Source organism: Toxotes jaculatrix, chromosome 19 (genome assembly GCF_017976425.1).
Source record: "Toxotes jaculatrix isolate fToxJac2 chromosome 19, fToxJac2.pri, whole genome shotgun sequence".
In the NCBI taxonomy this organism is placed as follows: Eukaryota; Metazoa; Chordata; class Actinopteri; family Toxotidae; genus Toxotes; species Toxotes jaculatrix.
In genome coordinates, this window is record NC_054412.1 from 12,002,606 (window position 1) to 12,020,557 (window position 17,952).

Below are 17,952 nucleotides of genomic sequence, written 5' to 3' on the forward strand. Positions count from 1 at the left end.
CAATATGGCAAAAATTTAAAACTACTAAATGATGGTCACTGACTGTTTTACCCTTTTGGACCTGAGCCTCGTGCTGCACATGCACTGTCCAGCAGCACCAAGCCATAATGAGAGCCAAATCATAGTTCTTTGCAGTCAACATGGAATTTGATATACAGAGACGCACAACAGTGCTTGACCCTGACTAAAGCCATGCCATCAGCTTGTTTTGTAACTAAGCACAGTAATGTGAGAGGAACAAGACAGCATTGTCCTGAACCGAGCCCTTGACCCAGAACAGTATACACAGACAGACGGGCTGTTGACCATACTGTTTAGGAAATGTGCTGCATAACTGCCATCAATGGACAAGGGTACTAAGGAGACACATAAAATGACTTCAGGAAGTATACGGACCCCTTCACTTTTTAACATTTATTTTTTATTGAGGTTGTAGATTTAATTTTAAATGGATTAACATCTTTGCTCATGAATTCACATCAAATATTCCATAATGACAAAGTGAAAATGTGTTTTTAGATTGTTTTTTTTTTTTTAATTTATTAAAAATCAAAAACCTCTCATTTACCAAAGTATTCAGAGTATTTTTTTTTTTTCAAAATTGCAATTTAAACACTTTAAATCTACAACACAATCAAATGTACAAAACGTGGAGTGGGTCTGAATACTTCATGAAGCGACTGTAGTTTTTAAGTGCAAGGACAGTGCAGAGGAGGGGAGTCCCTGAATCTGAGAAATACATTTGCAGAATGTTTCTTTAGACACTCATTTCTTTGAGTAGCCTGGCAGCTACAAAAAAAAAAAAAAAAAAGATCTAGGCAGTGACAATGAAATTCTTTGCAGCTCAAGGGAGTTGACCCTCTGAACCAGACCTCTTTATCCATTTTGATTAGACATTCACTGATGTCTTCTGCATGGATTTCTTCCATGTGATGTTAGAGTCTTTAACAGGGAACTGACCAATCATGACACAGTCAACCTATGAAGTTTCTGCCACTTTGTTCACATCTCATATATCATGGGTTCAATCAAATGTATGGCCACAGTGCCTCAACTTAGCAATTACGTATACCATAAAACGTGTCCAATCTTTGAAAATGGCTTTACAGCAGGCCAAAGCTATTAACCTTGAGAGAAAGAGTGATGAAGATCACAGCATACAATGAACAAACAACATATTCACGCTGATCAAGGCTCATTCTTGACCTTGGAAACATCAGTTTGAAAAAAAAATTCTGAAAAGTAAAAATGAATGTAAAGATTTATAAAAAAAAAAAAAAAAAGTGCCCCGAGGCTACATACGGTTGCTGAAATTGTATTTTTCCTGAACATGAGTGTTGTCAGCTAGTTTTGTTACAATCTTCTTTTAACCTTATGAGAAAACAGGGAATTGGTCAGAGAATATCAAAAGGGGGGAATCAGTGATCTAGGGACAATGAATATCCACAAGTATTTCATTAGTTTATAGTAGGGTTTATATGTGGGATCTATGTAAATGTTGAAGAAATTATGAGTCTCACTGACACCAAAAGGCCCGTCAAAATATTCAGTGTCCATCCTGAAGTGTGACAGACTGTCCTGCTACTGAAAATAAATGGATGAGTTGGATAAATGGATGAAAAAGTAGATGTTTTTTGTTTATAATCATACATTTTATTTTAGTACAGTCTTGATGGTGATAAAATTTTATCACTGAATCATTTTTGCACAAACATAAAAGTGTCAATTTACAATATGACTACATCAAAGGCACCAATTCCAAAAAAAAACTGTTTTGGAAAACAGTGTACAGTTTCCTTCAGCAGAGTCAAAACTATTACCGGCAGTGACAGTGTCTCATCATCCAGTAATAGCCTGAAGAGCGACCACTCAGCAGTTCAGGATACACATACACACCCATAAGACACACACACACACACACACAGCAAAAGAAATGTACCTACATCATCAATATAAAGTCTCTCTCTGTCTCTCATTTTTGTTTAACTTGTGTTTCCACATTTCAGTTGACAAGTCTCACATAGAGAGATGTCTGTTTGACTCCTGTTTCCTCCTGCTGTCTCCTTTGCCTTTTCGAGTTTGGAAGGCAACCACCTAATAAACAACAAAACCACCTCTGTGAGTTTTTCTTCCCAAACACAGAGCAGGTAGAGGAGTCTAGACACAACACCGCCAGCAAATCTGCTCATGTATACAACAACACTGAACACTCCAGCAGCAAAGCTGCACTGGAATCCACGATTCAGACATGAAAGATGCATGAGTGACACTGTCCATAATCATAAAACAATGAAACACAAATAAAAGGCTGCATCAAGAAATCGCTCATAGATATTTGTTCAGTCAGATAAAAGGGAGGGATGCTTTATCAGCGATATGAATCAAGCAATATCTATGCTGATTCATTTCACATTCAACAGTCCTGGAAATAGCTCCTTCCACCTTGAGAGACCAAGCATTTCATCAAAATGCAGCACGTGAATTTTATGCAATACACTTGTGTGATGCTTCAGACGGCGCTTTGTGGACAGGTAATGTCCGTGTGTTAATACGATCACTGAGCAAGTTCAGCCGTTGTCAAATTTCATGAAATATCACGTCAGTAATGATTGTGTGAGAGTGTATCTGTGTGTGTTTGTGTGTATTCGTGCAGAGGTGAGAGAACAGGGCACACAGAGGAAATGAGGAGCGAGAAGCCAAAACACCAGAAATTCCAGACCCAGCATTCTTCTGGGTATTAGCACTAAAAGTGTCCAACTACAACATATTTACAGTAATCAGCTATCTACTAAAATCAGTGTTTATGTTTGAACTGTACTGAGACTGTCCCAGTGTGTGGCAAATCCAGAGCAGAACCATCATTTAATCCTCGCCCCGGTGCTTGGCTGCTCAGTGAAGCAAACCATTATTTCCTGGGCATTACACGTGCCACAGCCCCTTTTAAAGTCAATGTAACGTTGTAAATTCAATTTGGGACTTGAGAGCACCTTTCCCTGGAAATGTTATTCTACCATATTAGCACCCAGTGAGTTTGTATGCAATGCGTGGAAATCCTATTATTAAGGCAGACTTTACGAGAGTCTGAAGGATAGCCCGATTCCCTCAGAGCTACCGTGAGTGCATTTGACGTTGGTGTGATCTGAATGCCAATGGCAGGTGGCGGAGCAGTATGCCTGTTTGAAGACCAACATCAAAAAAGGATTATTTACTTTACGTCTGCGTATGTGTGCTCTTTCCTATCAAATTTCACTTTTGACTTCTGGAGTACTGAGAGAATAACGGTAAAAAAAATAAATCTCAAACTTCTGTAATAACTTTTTTTTTTTCCTGAAACTTGTTGAGCTAGAGGGGAGAAATAAAATAGATTCTTTCTATTCTTCTTCATTCAGATAGGTCAGCACCCAAAGACCCTCTGCACCCCTGGATTGGAAGTGTTCAATTTAGCACCTAAGACTAGCTTGATATCTATGACCCTGGCTCCCACCATTCTCAACATGCCTCTTTTGGCTGCCTGGCATTGATTAAGAGTTCCTGCTTGGATGAGGACACAGCTGGGGTCTCGATTCTCACTTTCCTCCTGCTGACCTCCCTCTATTACCCACCAGAGAGGCAAAGAGAAACAGGGGATGCAGTGGATACTGGTGAGAATTCCACCAACTGACCTGTTTCTATTTGTCCGACTAGTTGAGATTTTAGAAATATCCACTTCTCGTAGATTTTAAACCAGCACTTTATTTGGAATATATTTTCTAAAATCAAGTTTCGTTTTTCTTCATCTTGCTGCAGCAAACTGTCTTCTTTCTTGTTTCAAGACACACCCATGTATTTCTACAAAACTCCCTGCACCTACAGATTGTTTCACCAGCTGGGATAAAATTAGCCTTTGGGATGTCATCATATTCATGACCTGATAAAGCAGATATTTTTATAACATTTTTACAAATAAATATGGAGGAAAACACAAAATCTTAATTTTCTTTTTTGTTTTTACTGGATCTCCTCTCCTTTTCAGGCCACTAAATACACCAAAAATTAAACAAACCATGGGGAACCACAGGGAATCCATGTCGACAAATATTCGACATGGATTCAAACATTCTATGATGCACTGACCTGCACTTTTGTAATAAAAAGAGACTTTTAGGCACAGTGAGGAGATATTTTTTGAGTTTATTTTCTTCCTAGATGGAATCAAACACAACCATTCCTCACTCTCTGACACAGTGTGGCTGCTCAATTTTATTAATGTACAGTATATGTATGGAAAAGATCAAACGTATCATAATTGTAAAAAAAAAAATCAATGTGTCCAACCTAATCAAACAACCTCAGCAAGCGAATCTCCAGCTGTGACTTACATGGTATAACAGACTTAGTTCTTGCTATATTGAGTAAATTGTTGCCTAAAGGTCCCTTATCGGTTTTCAAACAATATTCTTAACTTCATGGATATTTGCAAGAAAATGGGCAGAAAGAAAAAAAGGATGGAAAAAAAAAGAGACCAAAAATAGGGATTAGACTGATGGAGACTGCAGGATTCTTAAAAAAGAAGAAGTGCTGCCTGCTTAAGAGTTTTACTTTGGTATTTGAGATTTGTTAGGCTTGACCGTGGCGAATGAACACCAAGGCTTCTCAAATGTTGTTTGCTTCCTATCCTGCTTTGATTTCTCATATTTACTTCAAGGATTAGCAGGCTAAGTGGCCAGGGGCCTGTTCCACTGACACTATCATATCAAATAAGTGAACGGCCCCGACAAGAGGTCAGACAGAGGAAGCATCTGGCACTGTCAAACCACTGGAAGATTATTATTATTTAAACCAAGCCAAAACTTGTAACAGTGGCAGAGCACAGTATATATAGAACAGCTGAAATATAGCATGTACAACTTATTTTATGTTATCTATGGCCAGTGTTCTAAAATGTGGTTTTAATATTATTCATTTGTGTTCGATTGCTTTATAATTTGTATGCATGTACTGAGGAGTGGATGTGGTCACTGCGTTGCTGTATGAACATTTTCGTTGATGCAAATTTTGGCATCTTACCGTCTTATGTTTTCTATTTCCAAACGTTTCATGTCATTGGTTTTCACAAAATCGCAGACCATGTACTCTGGCATTATTTCCCAATAAGATGATGATATGGATGGCTGCTATACAAAGTCAGAAGTGTGTGAATGAATGAATTTCCAGAAAAATAAATATTCCATTAGAGAAATCGCTTTTTTAAAGTGCTGTTTCAGCTGCTTTAAAGTGTCAGAGCATGCAAGGTATGTTAAGTCGCTTCAGAAAGGATTTAGACATGCACAGCTGCTGGCACAGCAATTCCAGGACAGGAAGGATGTGTCCAACTAAAACTACCAGAAATGGGCGCATCAAGTCACCACATACCATATATGAACATCTGCATAATCAGACGCAGTGCAGTGCAATGCTTCCTTTGTGAAACTTTTGCTGAACTTGTGTCAGAGTGCTGTTCATAAGACTATATGGTAGTTTTTCAGGTCGTGGTGTGGTGGACCACATTATATTGTAACTGTGTGAATGCAGTGTGATAACATTTGTTATTTTCCCGGGTTAATACATGTTTCTTCAGGGAATAGTGGTGGTAATGTTGTTACTGAACATCAAAACGTTAATATTAGGTAACTGGACCCCATCGCCTGCATTTCGCACCACTAATAATACAGCATTCTGCAGAAAATAATCAAAATTCAAGGTAGAAAAATCCATCCAGCTCTCTCCACTTTCTCTTAGGTGATGTATTTTTTTCCTCAATATATCTAGGAGGGGGTAATATTTCTGTGTTTAATGTGAAACATATTGTCCTAGGGGAAGCAGGTCTGTTTCCATCCATTGTCATTAAAAAAAAAAAAAAAAAAAAAAAAGTGGGTTCAGAGCCCCTATGACTTGGCTCTAACCTCTAAACCACACCATATGACCATGTCTCACACTCAGTAAGAGACCCACTTAAGATTCACTGACATGAAAAACAGGTTCCTTTGAAATTAGTAGTTTGTAACATCCGACAGTCCATTTACTTTACACCTCTCACTCTTGTGGAGGTGATTAAAGCTCCTTCTGGTTTCTCTGCACTAGTGTTTTTTTCTCCACCTACTGGAACAACACATCTCTCCTAAGCCCATATAAATCAATAGAAGAACCACAGGAAAATTGTGAGCAAGAAGTCAACAGTGCGTTATCTCCCTTGAATTTAATGATTGGTGAGCGACACTGTGGAAGACATCCAAGCTTTTAATGCTATTGGAGTTAAATAGTCAACAGCACTTTAAAAATATGCCAAGTTATCTTGATTAAGACTGCAGTTCCACAATTTACATTAGTTCCAAATATATGTGTGTCAAACGTGAATTTTAGATAACGGTATACGCAAACAAACACATAATTCAGGATGTAAACACAATGGTTACAAGCTTCATATCATATCCAGTGACACTGAGATATTTTGCTTCCTAATATAATATTTGTATCTCTCATTTAATTTATGTGTAATTTTGTTTTGTAGGCTTTCTGGTAAGCGCCGACATACTGTAGCTGTAAGAGGATGGCGTCAAGCAATGACTTCCATTATGTCTATTCTGTCCTCGTGCTCTCCAGGAAGCATACAAACAGGCTAATTATGTTTGCCTGATTAAATTTTGGTTCGCCTTCGAACCATTTATCTTATATTTGTCCCGGGATATTTAATTACATTAAACTTAAGCTAAGAGAGCTGGGATGCTAAAGAACCTTTGTTATGTGCAGACGTGTATTTCCATTGGTCCAAATCAGTGTCAGTCTGATTGATCAGTGTTCAGAATATCCTTAGGCTGTCTCATTTCCTGCTGGTTGACTTATATAATGAGGTCTGGATGGAGGTCTGTGTTTCCTTTTCCAGGGTGGCATCTGTTGTGAAACACATAACAGTGCCCAGACAGTCTGTGCTTGTGCCCTTTTGCTGCACCGGGGATGCGACTTATAGCCCTTTCAGTTTCCACTTAAACGCCATTGAGGGTATTGGGTCCTATTTTTGGGAGGTGAAATGTAGCGTTAAGTGTGGTCAAGTGTGAAGTGTGCAGAGGGCATGATGGTACTTTTGGTGTCTTTGTGACCCCTTGGAAATGGGGTGGGGTTAGAAGTAACCAGTATCTTAAAATATCAGTGGGTGTGTTAGGGGCTTACATCGAACACAGCCAATCACAGCTCATCTTGCTCCTTTGAAAGCACTCCTTTTGCCAACATGACATACTGACACTTTGGAAATGCAGCATCTGCAGAGGCCTGGCCAACTTCTACAAAAGAGCAAACTAATATTTTGTTCAGGATGTGAAGTGCCATTCAACTGCAGCATAAACAAACATTCAGTTGCCCAAACTGCAGCCTCCAAAATGATCACAGTTCAATCAACAAAAACTGAACATTAAAGCCTTCAGAGAGGCCAGATTTATTGTAGGGCTGTTGTATTAGACTGCATTAGTTTCAGCTGTGTGTAGCTAATTAACTGGGAGTGTAAATACATGGCAGAAAAAAAACATGCCAGGGCAGCTGGTGTTTCCTCAAATTTTCTTTTTCTAATGCCGGTCACAAATGTGCAAAATGATGACTGTTTTATTTGAAGTCACAATGATCCACAATTATGGTGCATTTCAGTGATATCACCAAGCTGCACAGCAAAAACAAGAAAACAACAAACAAAAAAACCCAAAAAGTTTGTGTGGTTATTTTACAACACACCAGTGCTGCCAGCACAAGATTTAATCAAGGCAAGGCAGAAGAACTGGCATGTTTAATCTCGTTTTGAATATATAGCGCTCACATTAGGGAGTCAATACACTGAAGGCTGTCACAAAGCCTACGAGCTGTAGTGGTCTGCCAGTAACAATTACAAAATAATGCACAGGTACATTCGACTTACTAGTATGACTCACATTATTGGAGTAAAATTGTATTTCGCTGGCTGTCTGTCTCAATATGTCCACTGGTAGAATAATGTATTATCAAAGTGAACCAGGCATAAGATGTGAGATATTTTTAAAGAACTAAAGAACAAGAATTAGCTGTGATGTGCTGTGCTGGGAGAATTAGCTCATGTTTGTTTTTTTCTGTTTACACAATGCAACACTACCAGCTCCAACTTTTTATCAGATACATTCTCAGTTCATATTCTGGACATATAGTTTATTAATTTAGGGTGGAATGTTGTGTTTGTCTTTCTGCAATGATTTATGGATTCAGCTTCTGCTCAGTTCCGTGCTATTTCCTCTCATGCAGGCACACACTGTGCATGGCATGTCATAATGTACACGTATGTTGGACATGGGCTGCTTTGTGGTGTGTTCACATGCAACTTTATCACTGTCGGGACATATCCCCCAGCAACAGCCTTAAATTTCACAGAACATTTCCGGTGACAGATTTATTAAACGTCGTGCACAATTTGACATGTTATAAATTTAAAAAGTGAATGTTATCACAAACGCCTGCCTGTTATTCCCAAAGCTCCCAAATCTATGCTGCAAAAGGGAACATGGGCAAAGTGGCTGAGCATACTGGTTCTGAGCACTAAGAAAAGCCTGAACTGTGTTTGGGTCCCAGAGTGGATTAGCAGAGTTTATCAGCACCAGCACACTATGGCACTCGTTGCTTGTGCTCTGCTGTGGATAAGTGGCTACACAGAGCACTGAGTCCTTGGCCTTGGTCAATAACAGCCCTCAGGGTGCACGAGGTGCCGGTCAATTAGAAAATGCCGAAACAGTTTCTTGGTCAATAGATTCACGGTCACTGTCTAATCTTCTGTGTATTTTGTAAGCACTCCAGTGGATCGCTGTGTAAATTCATATTTTGTTTTCATTTTAATTTAAATTTTTATCAGATGATTTTAACATGGGTGATTTTAACATGAAGGAGGTGGAGGAAGGGAACGAAGTGAATTTAAATGCGTGAGCGGCAATGCACAGGGTTGTTGCAAATATGGATGAATTCAGTTGAAATATGCAGAAGAAGAGGAAAACCATGAATTTTCTGAATGTCAACAGAAGAAATATGAAATATTTTGTTATCATAAAGTATACTGAGTTATCATGTTAAATAAGCTATGAAAGACGACACCTCAATGTCTCCATACAGCAAATTATTGAAGATATGGTAATCTATGTTCTGTTATGTATCTGTATCTCTAACGGCAAATCACAGTGAGATTTAAATGTCTTTTAAAAGACACTTAATTCAAAATTCTACTTTTGCCCCCAGAATCCTTACTCAGTCACGGATGAGTGGATTTGCCACATGCCCTACAATTCAAACAGCGATCTCTAAAACATTTTTTCCTATCCCTGTAATGGAAGCGGCTGCATTTCATCGCCCACATCATGTAACATTCATTGTAGATGTCAAGGATTTTGCAGTCAGTTATGTGCCACAGTTTACACTGAGAACGAGAAACAGCTCCCATATGTTTCCTTCCTATCCTCTGCGGCAAAATGGAGCATCTTGGACATGCTACATGCATGTCCAAACATATCTGAGGGCTTTTAACAGTGTGATGTTTGACAAAGACCATCTGGCCCACCGCAATGTGAGGATAATGTGTGTGGCTCAGAAGTGATGTTGTTTGAGATTCTTTGAAATGTTAGAGAGAGAAAAATCTGAAAATATTACAATAAAAATGGGAAATTATATCGTAGATTATTTATCTTTAATGAAATGGGTTATCCTGTCTGTGTTATGAGAGAGCTTATAAAAAAAAATCAATTACAGAAGCTAAACCACTGATAAATTTTAATTAATTAAGTTCAGTGACCTGTTGTCAATGATCTGAGTTTGATTTTACCATGTGGGCTCATGCAGTGCTGATGATGCAGAATGTCCAAAACTGGCCAATGAATGAGTTACTGGATAATCTGTATAACTTCATGTTTTGGCTCTTGGTTCATTTCTAAAACAAAAAAAACAAAAAAAAAAAAATCAGTGTGAACACAAACTATAGGGTGATTTATGTGGCCCTAAAAGAGCAAAAGCAACCAAAGAAGTAAATATTCTATGTCTTTTCAACACTAAAGTACTGAAAGTGTGGTGACGCACGTCTACATCAGATATCTGATCATCCATGACTTAAAATAATCGTCCTCTTAGATACGATAAACTCTGCAAGACACCTGCTAGTGATGTGTCTTGGTTGCCGAACAGAGGTCGATAAAAATCATAGATCTCTTCCATGCCCTTTCAAAACTCAGCCTCCGGTGAAACATTGTTCTGCAGTAGGTATCATGAATCATTCAAACCATAGCTGATCTGGATTAGTGGTTGCCATCAGCTATCATGGATCTGTACCTCTAAGATTAAGAGCTGAAATTCTTTTTTTCCTGTCTGCTTTTTTGTGCTTTCTTCCCAAAACAAATTCTCTTTTTTAGCATTTTTCATCTGTCTGTCTGCATTGAAGACACACAAGCGTCTGTGAGGGGAAGTGGAGAGCAGAGGAGAAAGATCCCTTTTATACCTGGTGTTAACATGCACTCTGTAGAAGAAGCACTGTCAATAAAACAAACATGGTATCTCTGTAAATGTTATTTTAAAGGGTTGTCTTTTATGACGGTTCAACATTTCGTTGCATGGTGACTGCTTCCCCAGGATTTTGGTGGTGCAGCAACAAGTAAAGAGCAAATTGTCAAACCACATAATGTCGCTGTCAGTCCTTGTTATTGTCCTGATGAATGTACACAGAAAAATCCAAATTCGTTCATGTTTGTTTCATGGTTCATTTACATTGTTACCGCTTTTAAATTGATTTTTGTTTCATAATTTCTTCTGCATTTTCCCGACATCATGATTGTGGTCAGGCCAGTTTTTGCAAGTGCTATGAGCCTTTAAAAAAACGTGATTCATAACATTAGATTAAACTACATCATTGGAGCTTTGTCAACCCTAAAAAACAACCAATAACCTCAAACTTTACAGTGCATGAGAAAAAGTCCTAGCTGTTTTTTTTTTTCACATTTTACACTACTTAAGTGCATACTTCAGACATACTTTAATGGGACCATTCCTAAAGTAAATAGGAAATGTATATTCAGCATGGTCATAAAAGATATTCCCCCCCCCCCCCCTACTATGGAACCCACATGCTTCCTCTGTCCCCCTCCAGAGCCCCCACAGATGTGAAGCAGATTACACCCTGTCTTTACCCCTCCTTCAGCCAGCCCCTCTTTCCACTGCAAAGAAAGAAATCATTCAGTTTCAGCCTCTTCTACAAACATCCCCCTCCCCTACTATCCCTTCCCAACAGCAGACAGGGGCACACAGACGACCACACTCTCTAGCCAAACCCTAATTGCATGTGCGTGTGTCTCCATTTTTTTTTTCCCTCTCTGACATGAAGAAGGAAAGCGAGTGAGTATTTGTTCTCTGTGCTTGTGAATAGTGCTCCCGAACCTTTTGAGTCATTTTGTTTGACTGAAAAAGTGGAAGTGGCAGAATTTAGCTGTGAAAAATTACTGGAGTTAGGTAAGTTTGTTTTTTGGATTCATAAAACTTTTCGTTAGGGTATATTACAAAAGGAAACTGAGGCTTTCTCACCTTGTGCTCCAGTGGTGAAACTGGTAACAATCTCATTTAAAGTGCACTGCTTTGTTATGGCATTTATACTTATTATATACAGTTAAATTATTTTAGGGCTGTACAATACAGCTACAGAGGTGGATTGTTGTTTTAGAGTTGAGGTTTTTATGTAGAGCACATGTATATGTACAGTACAGGGACTATGCGTAGGTGTGTATGTGAGAACATGTCTCCACTGTCCAGTTATTTTGCTGGCAATTATGTTTTCAGCATGTTTTTTTTTTTTACAAGATTTAATATCATTTAACTGTATATAAACACTGAACCTGTGCAGCCTCTCACTTTGCTACACTGGCTTACTGCCAAAGAGACTTGTTGTCATAGCAACATTGAAGCAGATGAGTGTTGTGACACCTGTGAAACACACCTGTTCGAGCTTTGACAAGGGGAGTCGCAAGGCTGAACTGCAGCCACACTACAAACACCAAGATTAGCTCTGACCCACAGCTAAGGAGGAGTCTCCCAGGCACGAGTATCGAATTCAGAAAGGGCTACATTTCATCTAAAAAGCTTTACAAATGACAGAACTCAGAATTCATCCTTCATCCTGTTCATTTTGGAGCTGGAACAGTTTTTTAATAGATTAATTCAGTGAAATTAACTGTTAACTGATAAATCAAATCTTGATAAAAGAAAATGACAAACATCACCTTACTCCACCTTATGAATTGTTTTATTTGCAGTTTTCTTTTTTAAATTATCATTTAGTTTTAGAATACTTGTTGTTCAAAACAAGCACTTTAAAGACGCTGCCTTTTTTCAGATATTTTTGGGACCAAACAAATAATGAACTAATCAAGAAAGAAACCGAAAGATTAACCAATAACAACAATAATTGTTAGTTGATGGTGATTATTCAATCAAGGTTGGAAAACTACTGATTTTTTTTAATCCAGCAATATATTTTAACGTCACTATGCAACCTACACTACAATAAGAACATATAATGGTTGTGGTCTCGGCAAGTATTCTAAATTGTTTCTTGAAGTTGTTCAGAGCGTCCAATTGACAATAACTGTGGAAGAATTAATCTGAGTTTAAGTCACACGGTAAATCAGTCAGTTAAAAAAAAAAAAAAGAACAAAAAAAATCAATCAATCAGTCTTTCAATAATCATTGGACTGTTCTTGGAAGAACCACCAAAGAAGAAGCCCTAAAGAAGGATTTAGTCTGTCTTTTTTAAAGATTACAAACAAGAAATAAAATCTCCTAATGGTTGTCTGAGCTTGTGGCTGCTTTCCTTCCGCAGGCGAGCTTCTGCTATTTTAAGCCAAAAGAAAAGTCAGCCTATAAAAGCCACTTCACAATGACAGAACCGTCAGAGTGAAGCCAAAAAAGGTCACTACAGGCCACGGAGAGTCTAACGCAAACTCTGTTTCAACTAAACCATAAGATGCCAGCGTGGAAACTGTGCAGACATTTTCCAAAGACAAAGGCAACTGCTCCTGCCAATCTTTGATACACAGAGGAGCATGTGTGCTTCTAGTTAGCAGGCCTATTAGAGGCTGAATTAATGTCACTGAATGTCCTTCTGACTTGTGCCTTTTATGACGTGGTGGTAATTGAACACAGAGACAATAAAGTTATATTTTAAGACGAATTACATTTCCATTTGACTGAATTCTGTCATTAGTGTTGTCACTCTTTGCCATAAGGTTTTGACTTGTTAAAGTCCAAACAAGTTCAGTAAAACATCAGAATGATAAAAAACTTTTGGACATGCTGTGCTCTAACTCTCCAGTCAAGCAGCTTTAAATGTCTTTGAAGATGAAGACGTCATTCAGCAAAGTGTTTTCTGCTCCCACCTTAGGTTTCTAAAGATCTGCACACATACACTACACACTATTTAAGTGGCTATTTTAAGCAGATGTCTATTCTAGTGCCAGGCTGTTTTACAAACTCACGAGTAAATAATATCTTTTATATTCAAACTGTCCCAGGAATAAATCCCACATCTCACACAGTATGAAATGTTTAGTGATAGAAATCTAATGCATATTCTCATCATGACGTGTGTCACCTCAGGCAAAGCTCATTAAATCTGCTTTATTCCAGTGGGTGATATCAGCCTGTATGTTACAATGCACATGTCACTCAATAGAAATGGCCAAGAATATCACCCTAATATCCTGTTGTAAGGCCCCAGGATTGTGTTACTGCTTGCAGTCTGGGCTGGTTTGAAGATGCCTGTTTACTACTCTTCTTACAGCTGATGCAACATATGGGAGGTCACCATTTAAAGTAATCAGAGACATAGGGAGTGATGGAGAGAGCAGCCAGCAGTTGGTTGTTTTATGGGTTTGGGCCACACTGCAACTCATCTTAAAATAAATTAACAATTTTACGGAGCCCGTTCTAGTTCAAGTAGCAAGCATAGCTGGGAGTTTGTTCAGTGTTTCTCAACAAAACATGGCAATAGCAGCAACTCAACCAGCTCAAATTTTCAGTTGAGCAATGAGAAGTTGAAATAGTTTCAACTTCAGCTGGTTGGTTTCAGCCGCAGTTTACTGTAAAAGTAAACTGCAGCTGAAACCAAATGTGCTCTGACAGCAGAAAGAGCTCTGCAATGCCTCCACCTCCACAGGCCTGGTTCAGGTTTTTAATTATATTTCCAGATGCCGAGGGGAGACACATGAATGTGAGTCTGTAAAATGATAAAGTCACACTGTTGCGGTTTGACTGAACACTGTAACACATGCGGAGACGGGGCGAACGCTTTGAGGGAAAAAAAAATTTGCAAAAGCAGCTACTCTCATGTGTTGTAAGGATTTATGAGGTGAATAGATGTTGTGAAAGATCCCCAGACAACCCGCCAGTTACAAAAAAACAACACAAACACTGCTGCAAGGGGCTTCGTCAGCTTTCACAGGCCTTGCGTGACACAACTCTTGCTTCTGCTAAGCCATGGCCCAACCACAGAGGGTGAGGCATTCTCTGGGATACAACTCAAGCAGCACACAACTTTGTGCAACATTTTTGCATCACTGAGGTTAGAAAACAGTGGATAAGCATCAATAAACAATCAAATTTATCCAGGAAAGGCTTGTAAATTCTCTTGAAAAACACAATCTGAGATGTCATCATGCGGATTTCTATGGAAGCAAGTGAATCACAGTCTCATGAGAAACTAAAGACCTAATTAGTACATTTAAATATTACAGAGCTCTTAACATTGACATTTAAATACCACAGAACTCCAGGATAATTTGAAGTGAACCTATTTGAATTTATGTGATTTGAACTCCCCATTTTGTTTACACACTTTTCCACCTATTTCAAGACTTATTGGAAGTAATCTGGTGTCCAGTGTTCATAAAAATGTTCTTCAGGTATTCATACTTTTGTTTATTTCAGGCACCAAAATTGAAGATGAAAAATTCAGACCTGGACAGCTGAGCTACAGAGGGTAATTCTTCATCGGACAGAACGTAACCTGACTGAGGACTGAGGTCTGACTGATCTTTAATAGCCTGGATGTTCCAAGTTTGAATTTTTAATCTGGAATTTTGGCGTCTAAATTTTACTGACCCAAATACATCCCAAACTCTGAAAGTATAAACACTAGTTTATACTTTCAGAGTGACATTTTTCAGCAAGGAAATATAAATGATCAAACAGATTTAACTGTACACTTTCTGTGCTAAAGCAGGCCGCTAAAATGTTTGCTTTATGCTACCTAAAAAGTTCACAGATGTTACTCACCTCCTCCTCTTTCCAGGTTACCATGTGGCGTTGTTGGATGCCATTCATCTTGGCCTGGGTATCCATGGGAACCCCAATGCTCTGCCAAAGTGGGGATGGTGATTGGGGTTCAGGCTTTGGTATTTATTCTGCCGTAATGGCCACCAATGACACATCTCAGGCAGTTGGTGATGAGCCTGCGAGGATGAAAAACAACCATGACTGGATCGCATCAGCTGCATTTTCACCATCACCCTCACCTACGCTGCACTTTGAGCCCCACCCGGACAAGTGCTCCGTGCACTTCAGCACTAACACTGCTTCAGCCCGAAGGCTGAAGGCCCAGAAAGAGGAGCTGGCTTATCTGCAGGCCATCAAGCGCGGAAACGAAGCGGTGATGGAGAACTTGGTGCAGTTCGTGGAGGCAGAGCTGGGAGAGCAGAGTTATGAGGACGTAATCAAAGAAAATATCATCGGCATCCAGGAGGACCACAAGAGCTGTCATGAGGTGGTGGAGAAAGCTGAAGAAGATCTAGAAAAGCAGCTGGAGGGGGACGTGTTGGACGCCTTCGCTGGGATGCAGAAGTGAGTGCAGTAAATCAAATGTGATTGTACTGAACTTCATTAAATTAATGGTTAAAATGTAAAGAGAGCAGATGTTTGTTATTTGCAAATATTTTATAAACTATGTAATTAAAATAACTATGAACAGTTTAATTATTAATGAGAATATTCATTAGTTGTGGCCCTAGAGATGAATAACTGGAGTCCAGTAAGTCACCTGACATGTAGCGGCATGCCCCTTAGAGGAAGCTGAAGTATCTAAAGCAGACACATTCATTTGTTGAATACAAAGTGGCCTAAAATACAGAACATATTATGGTGCATCTCTAAATTTACTATTATTTTTACAAATAATCCTGCTTTAATGTTTGTGATTTCTTTAACATTATATATGATTCTCTCATTCCTTTTATACGATCTTTCCCGTTTCATTACCAGCCTTAAGAGCAACAACATGTATTAACCCTCTTTTAATGTCTATAATGCCCTCAGCTGTTCTTTCACTTACTCAATCTCTCCACACATCTGCCCTTGTTTCCTCCTCCCCTTCACTCCACCTGGTGAACTGGACTGTTTGTCTTCTGGAGCAGAATCAGAGAAGAGTCCTTGGCTTTTGAAGACATGCTTCGTACTGCAGTGGACATCGCCAACAGGCTAGAGACCACATCACAGGCCCTGCAGGCCTCGTTCACCAAGCAGCTGAAAGACATTACCAAAATCCATCACTGAAGAAGCATTGAAAAGCTTTTAAAAACTGTTCACATGTCATCCTCTAACTCATGGAAGATGCACCAACTGTAAGAATGAACAAAGACGAAGCTCTGACAATTGATAATTTTACCACATGTGAAAGATGAAAGAAAACAGCAAAAACAAATTTTTGGGTGAAAAAAAAACACATTTCCCTCTTACGGAAGTTATACCCCCAGTAACCCATAAAATATTTTTTTCCATCCACGCATTATTTGTGGAATTTGGTGAGGTCAAACATGGCAACAGTATGTGGTGCAGGTTTGAGCCAAGTTGAGTGTTTATGGATCAAACTAGATTGGCCTTCGGAGACCAAACATAATGACTCTGTTAGTCTTCTCCAGAGGAAGCTATGGATCGGCCATCTGGTTCCAGGGTGAGGATGGAGGCCAGGATACACTTACGATGACTAGTGTGTTTCAAAGGTGATTTTTTTTTTTTTTTTGGCAAATGTGAAAAAAAAAAGAAAAAGAAGAAAAAAGAAGAAGAAGACTGCAACAGGGGCAGCTTTGTTATTCTGAAATATCTGTGGACAAGACATTGTATATATGACTAGACAGTTCCTGTCATCAGGAAGAAATACACGGGGACACAACCATAAGAAAACTCGATAAAGCTCTTAAAACTCTGAATATGCACATTGTTTAAAGAAATGTTTGTAAGGTCATGTGTGTTTGTTGGATTTACCCCTTCAAACGTGACAGTAAAGCTTTAGGTTTGTGTCCACTTCCACTGTTGACGATGTGAATTGTTCTCTATTGCCATGACTCATGAGAGCAAATGCTTTGATTTTATTTGCAATCAGAAAATATGTAATTGTATGAATTTGTATGATATGAAGTACATATGATCCAGTAAAGAGCAACAAACAAAACACATCAGCCTTTCATTTACTCTTTTTAAAAGCTTAAAATATCTTCTGTTGCCATCTCTTGTGATGTTTGCACAGCTTCTACTCTCATATTGATATTTTTTTTGGGGGGGGGGGCTAAAACTTCACTAAGCATAATCATTCACCTAGCCTGCCCTCTAGCTGTTTTCAGTAGAAATATCCCACAGACCTTTGTTTACTTAATGTTCAATCAAATCAATTAATGGTCGGCCTTCAGTCTTTTGGAGCAAAAAGGGTCTAATTTGCGATTTTGATAAGTCATTTTCCATTCAGTAGCAAATTCGACAGTGAATCCGGTGTGTGTGTGTGTATGAGTGTGTGTGTGAGAAAGAGAGTGAGCAAGAGGGAGACAGGAGGAGGGACCGTTATAGGTACAAGAGGAAAGACGCGAAGTACTCAGATGTGGCCTGTCTTCCCAGGGTGGAGGATGCTGCTTTACGGACCTAATGACT

The 17,952-nt window shown here is 38.9% G+C and overlaps 1 protein-coding gene across 4 annotated transcripts; it reads left to right on the plus strand.

Annotated features, from left to right (window-relative positions):
• The first annotated feature begins 11,306 nt into the window (after positions 1 to 11,306).
• On the plus strand, positions 11,307 to 17,482 carry si:ch211-142k18.1. Of its 4 annotated transcripts, none has more exons than XM_041064611.1 (4): positions 11,308 to 11,385; positions 14,968 to 15,062; positions 15,332 to 15,879; positions 16,449 to 17,482. In XM_041064611.1, exons 3-4 carry the CDS (start codon positions 15,338 to 15,340, stop codon positions 16,585 to 16,587), a joined length of 681 nt encoding a protein of 226 aa, XP_040920545.1. In that variant the 5' UTR covers positions 11,308 to 11,385; positions 14,968 to 15,062; positions 15,332 to 15,337; the 3' UTR covers positions 16,588 to 17,482. The 4 variants fall into 4 exon arrangements, with proteins under 4 accessions (XP_040920547.1, XP_040920545.1, XP_040920546.1 ...); XM_041064610.1 differs by lacking the exon at positions 11,308 to 11,385 and adding an exon at positions 11,409 to 11,499; XM_041064613.1 differs by lacking the exon at positions 14,968 to 15,062 and having other exon boundaries at positions 11,307 to 11,385.
• The last annotated feature ends 470 nt before the right edge of the window (positions 17,483 to 17,952 follow it).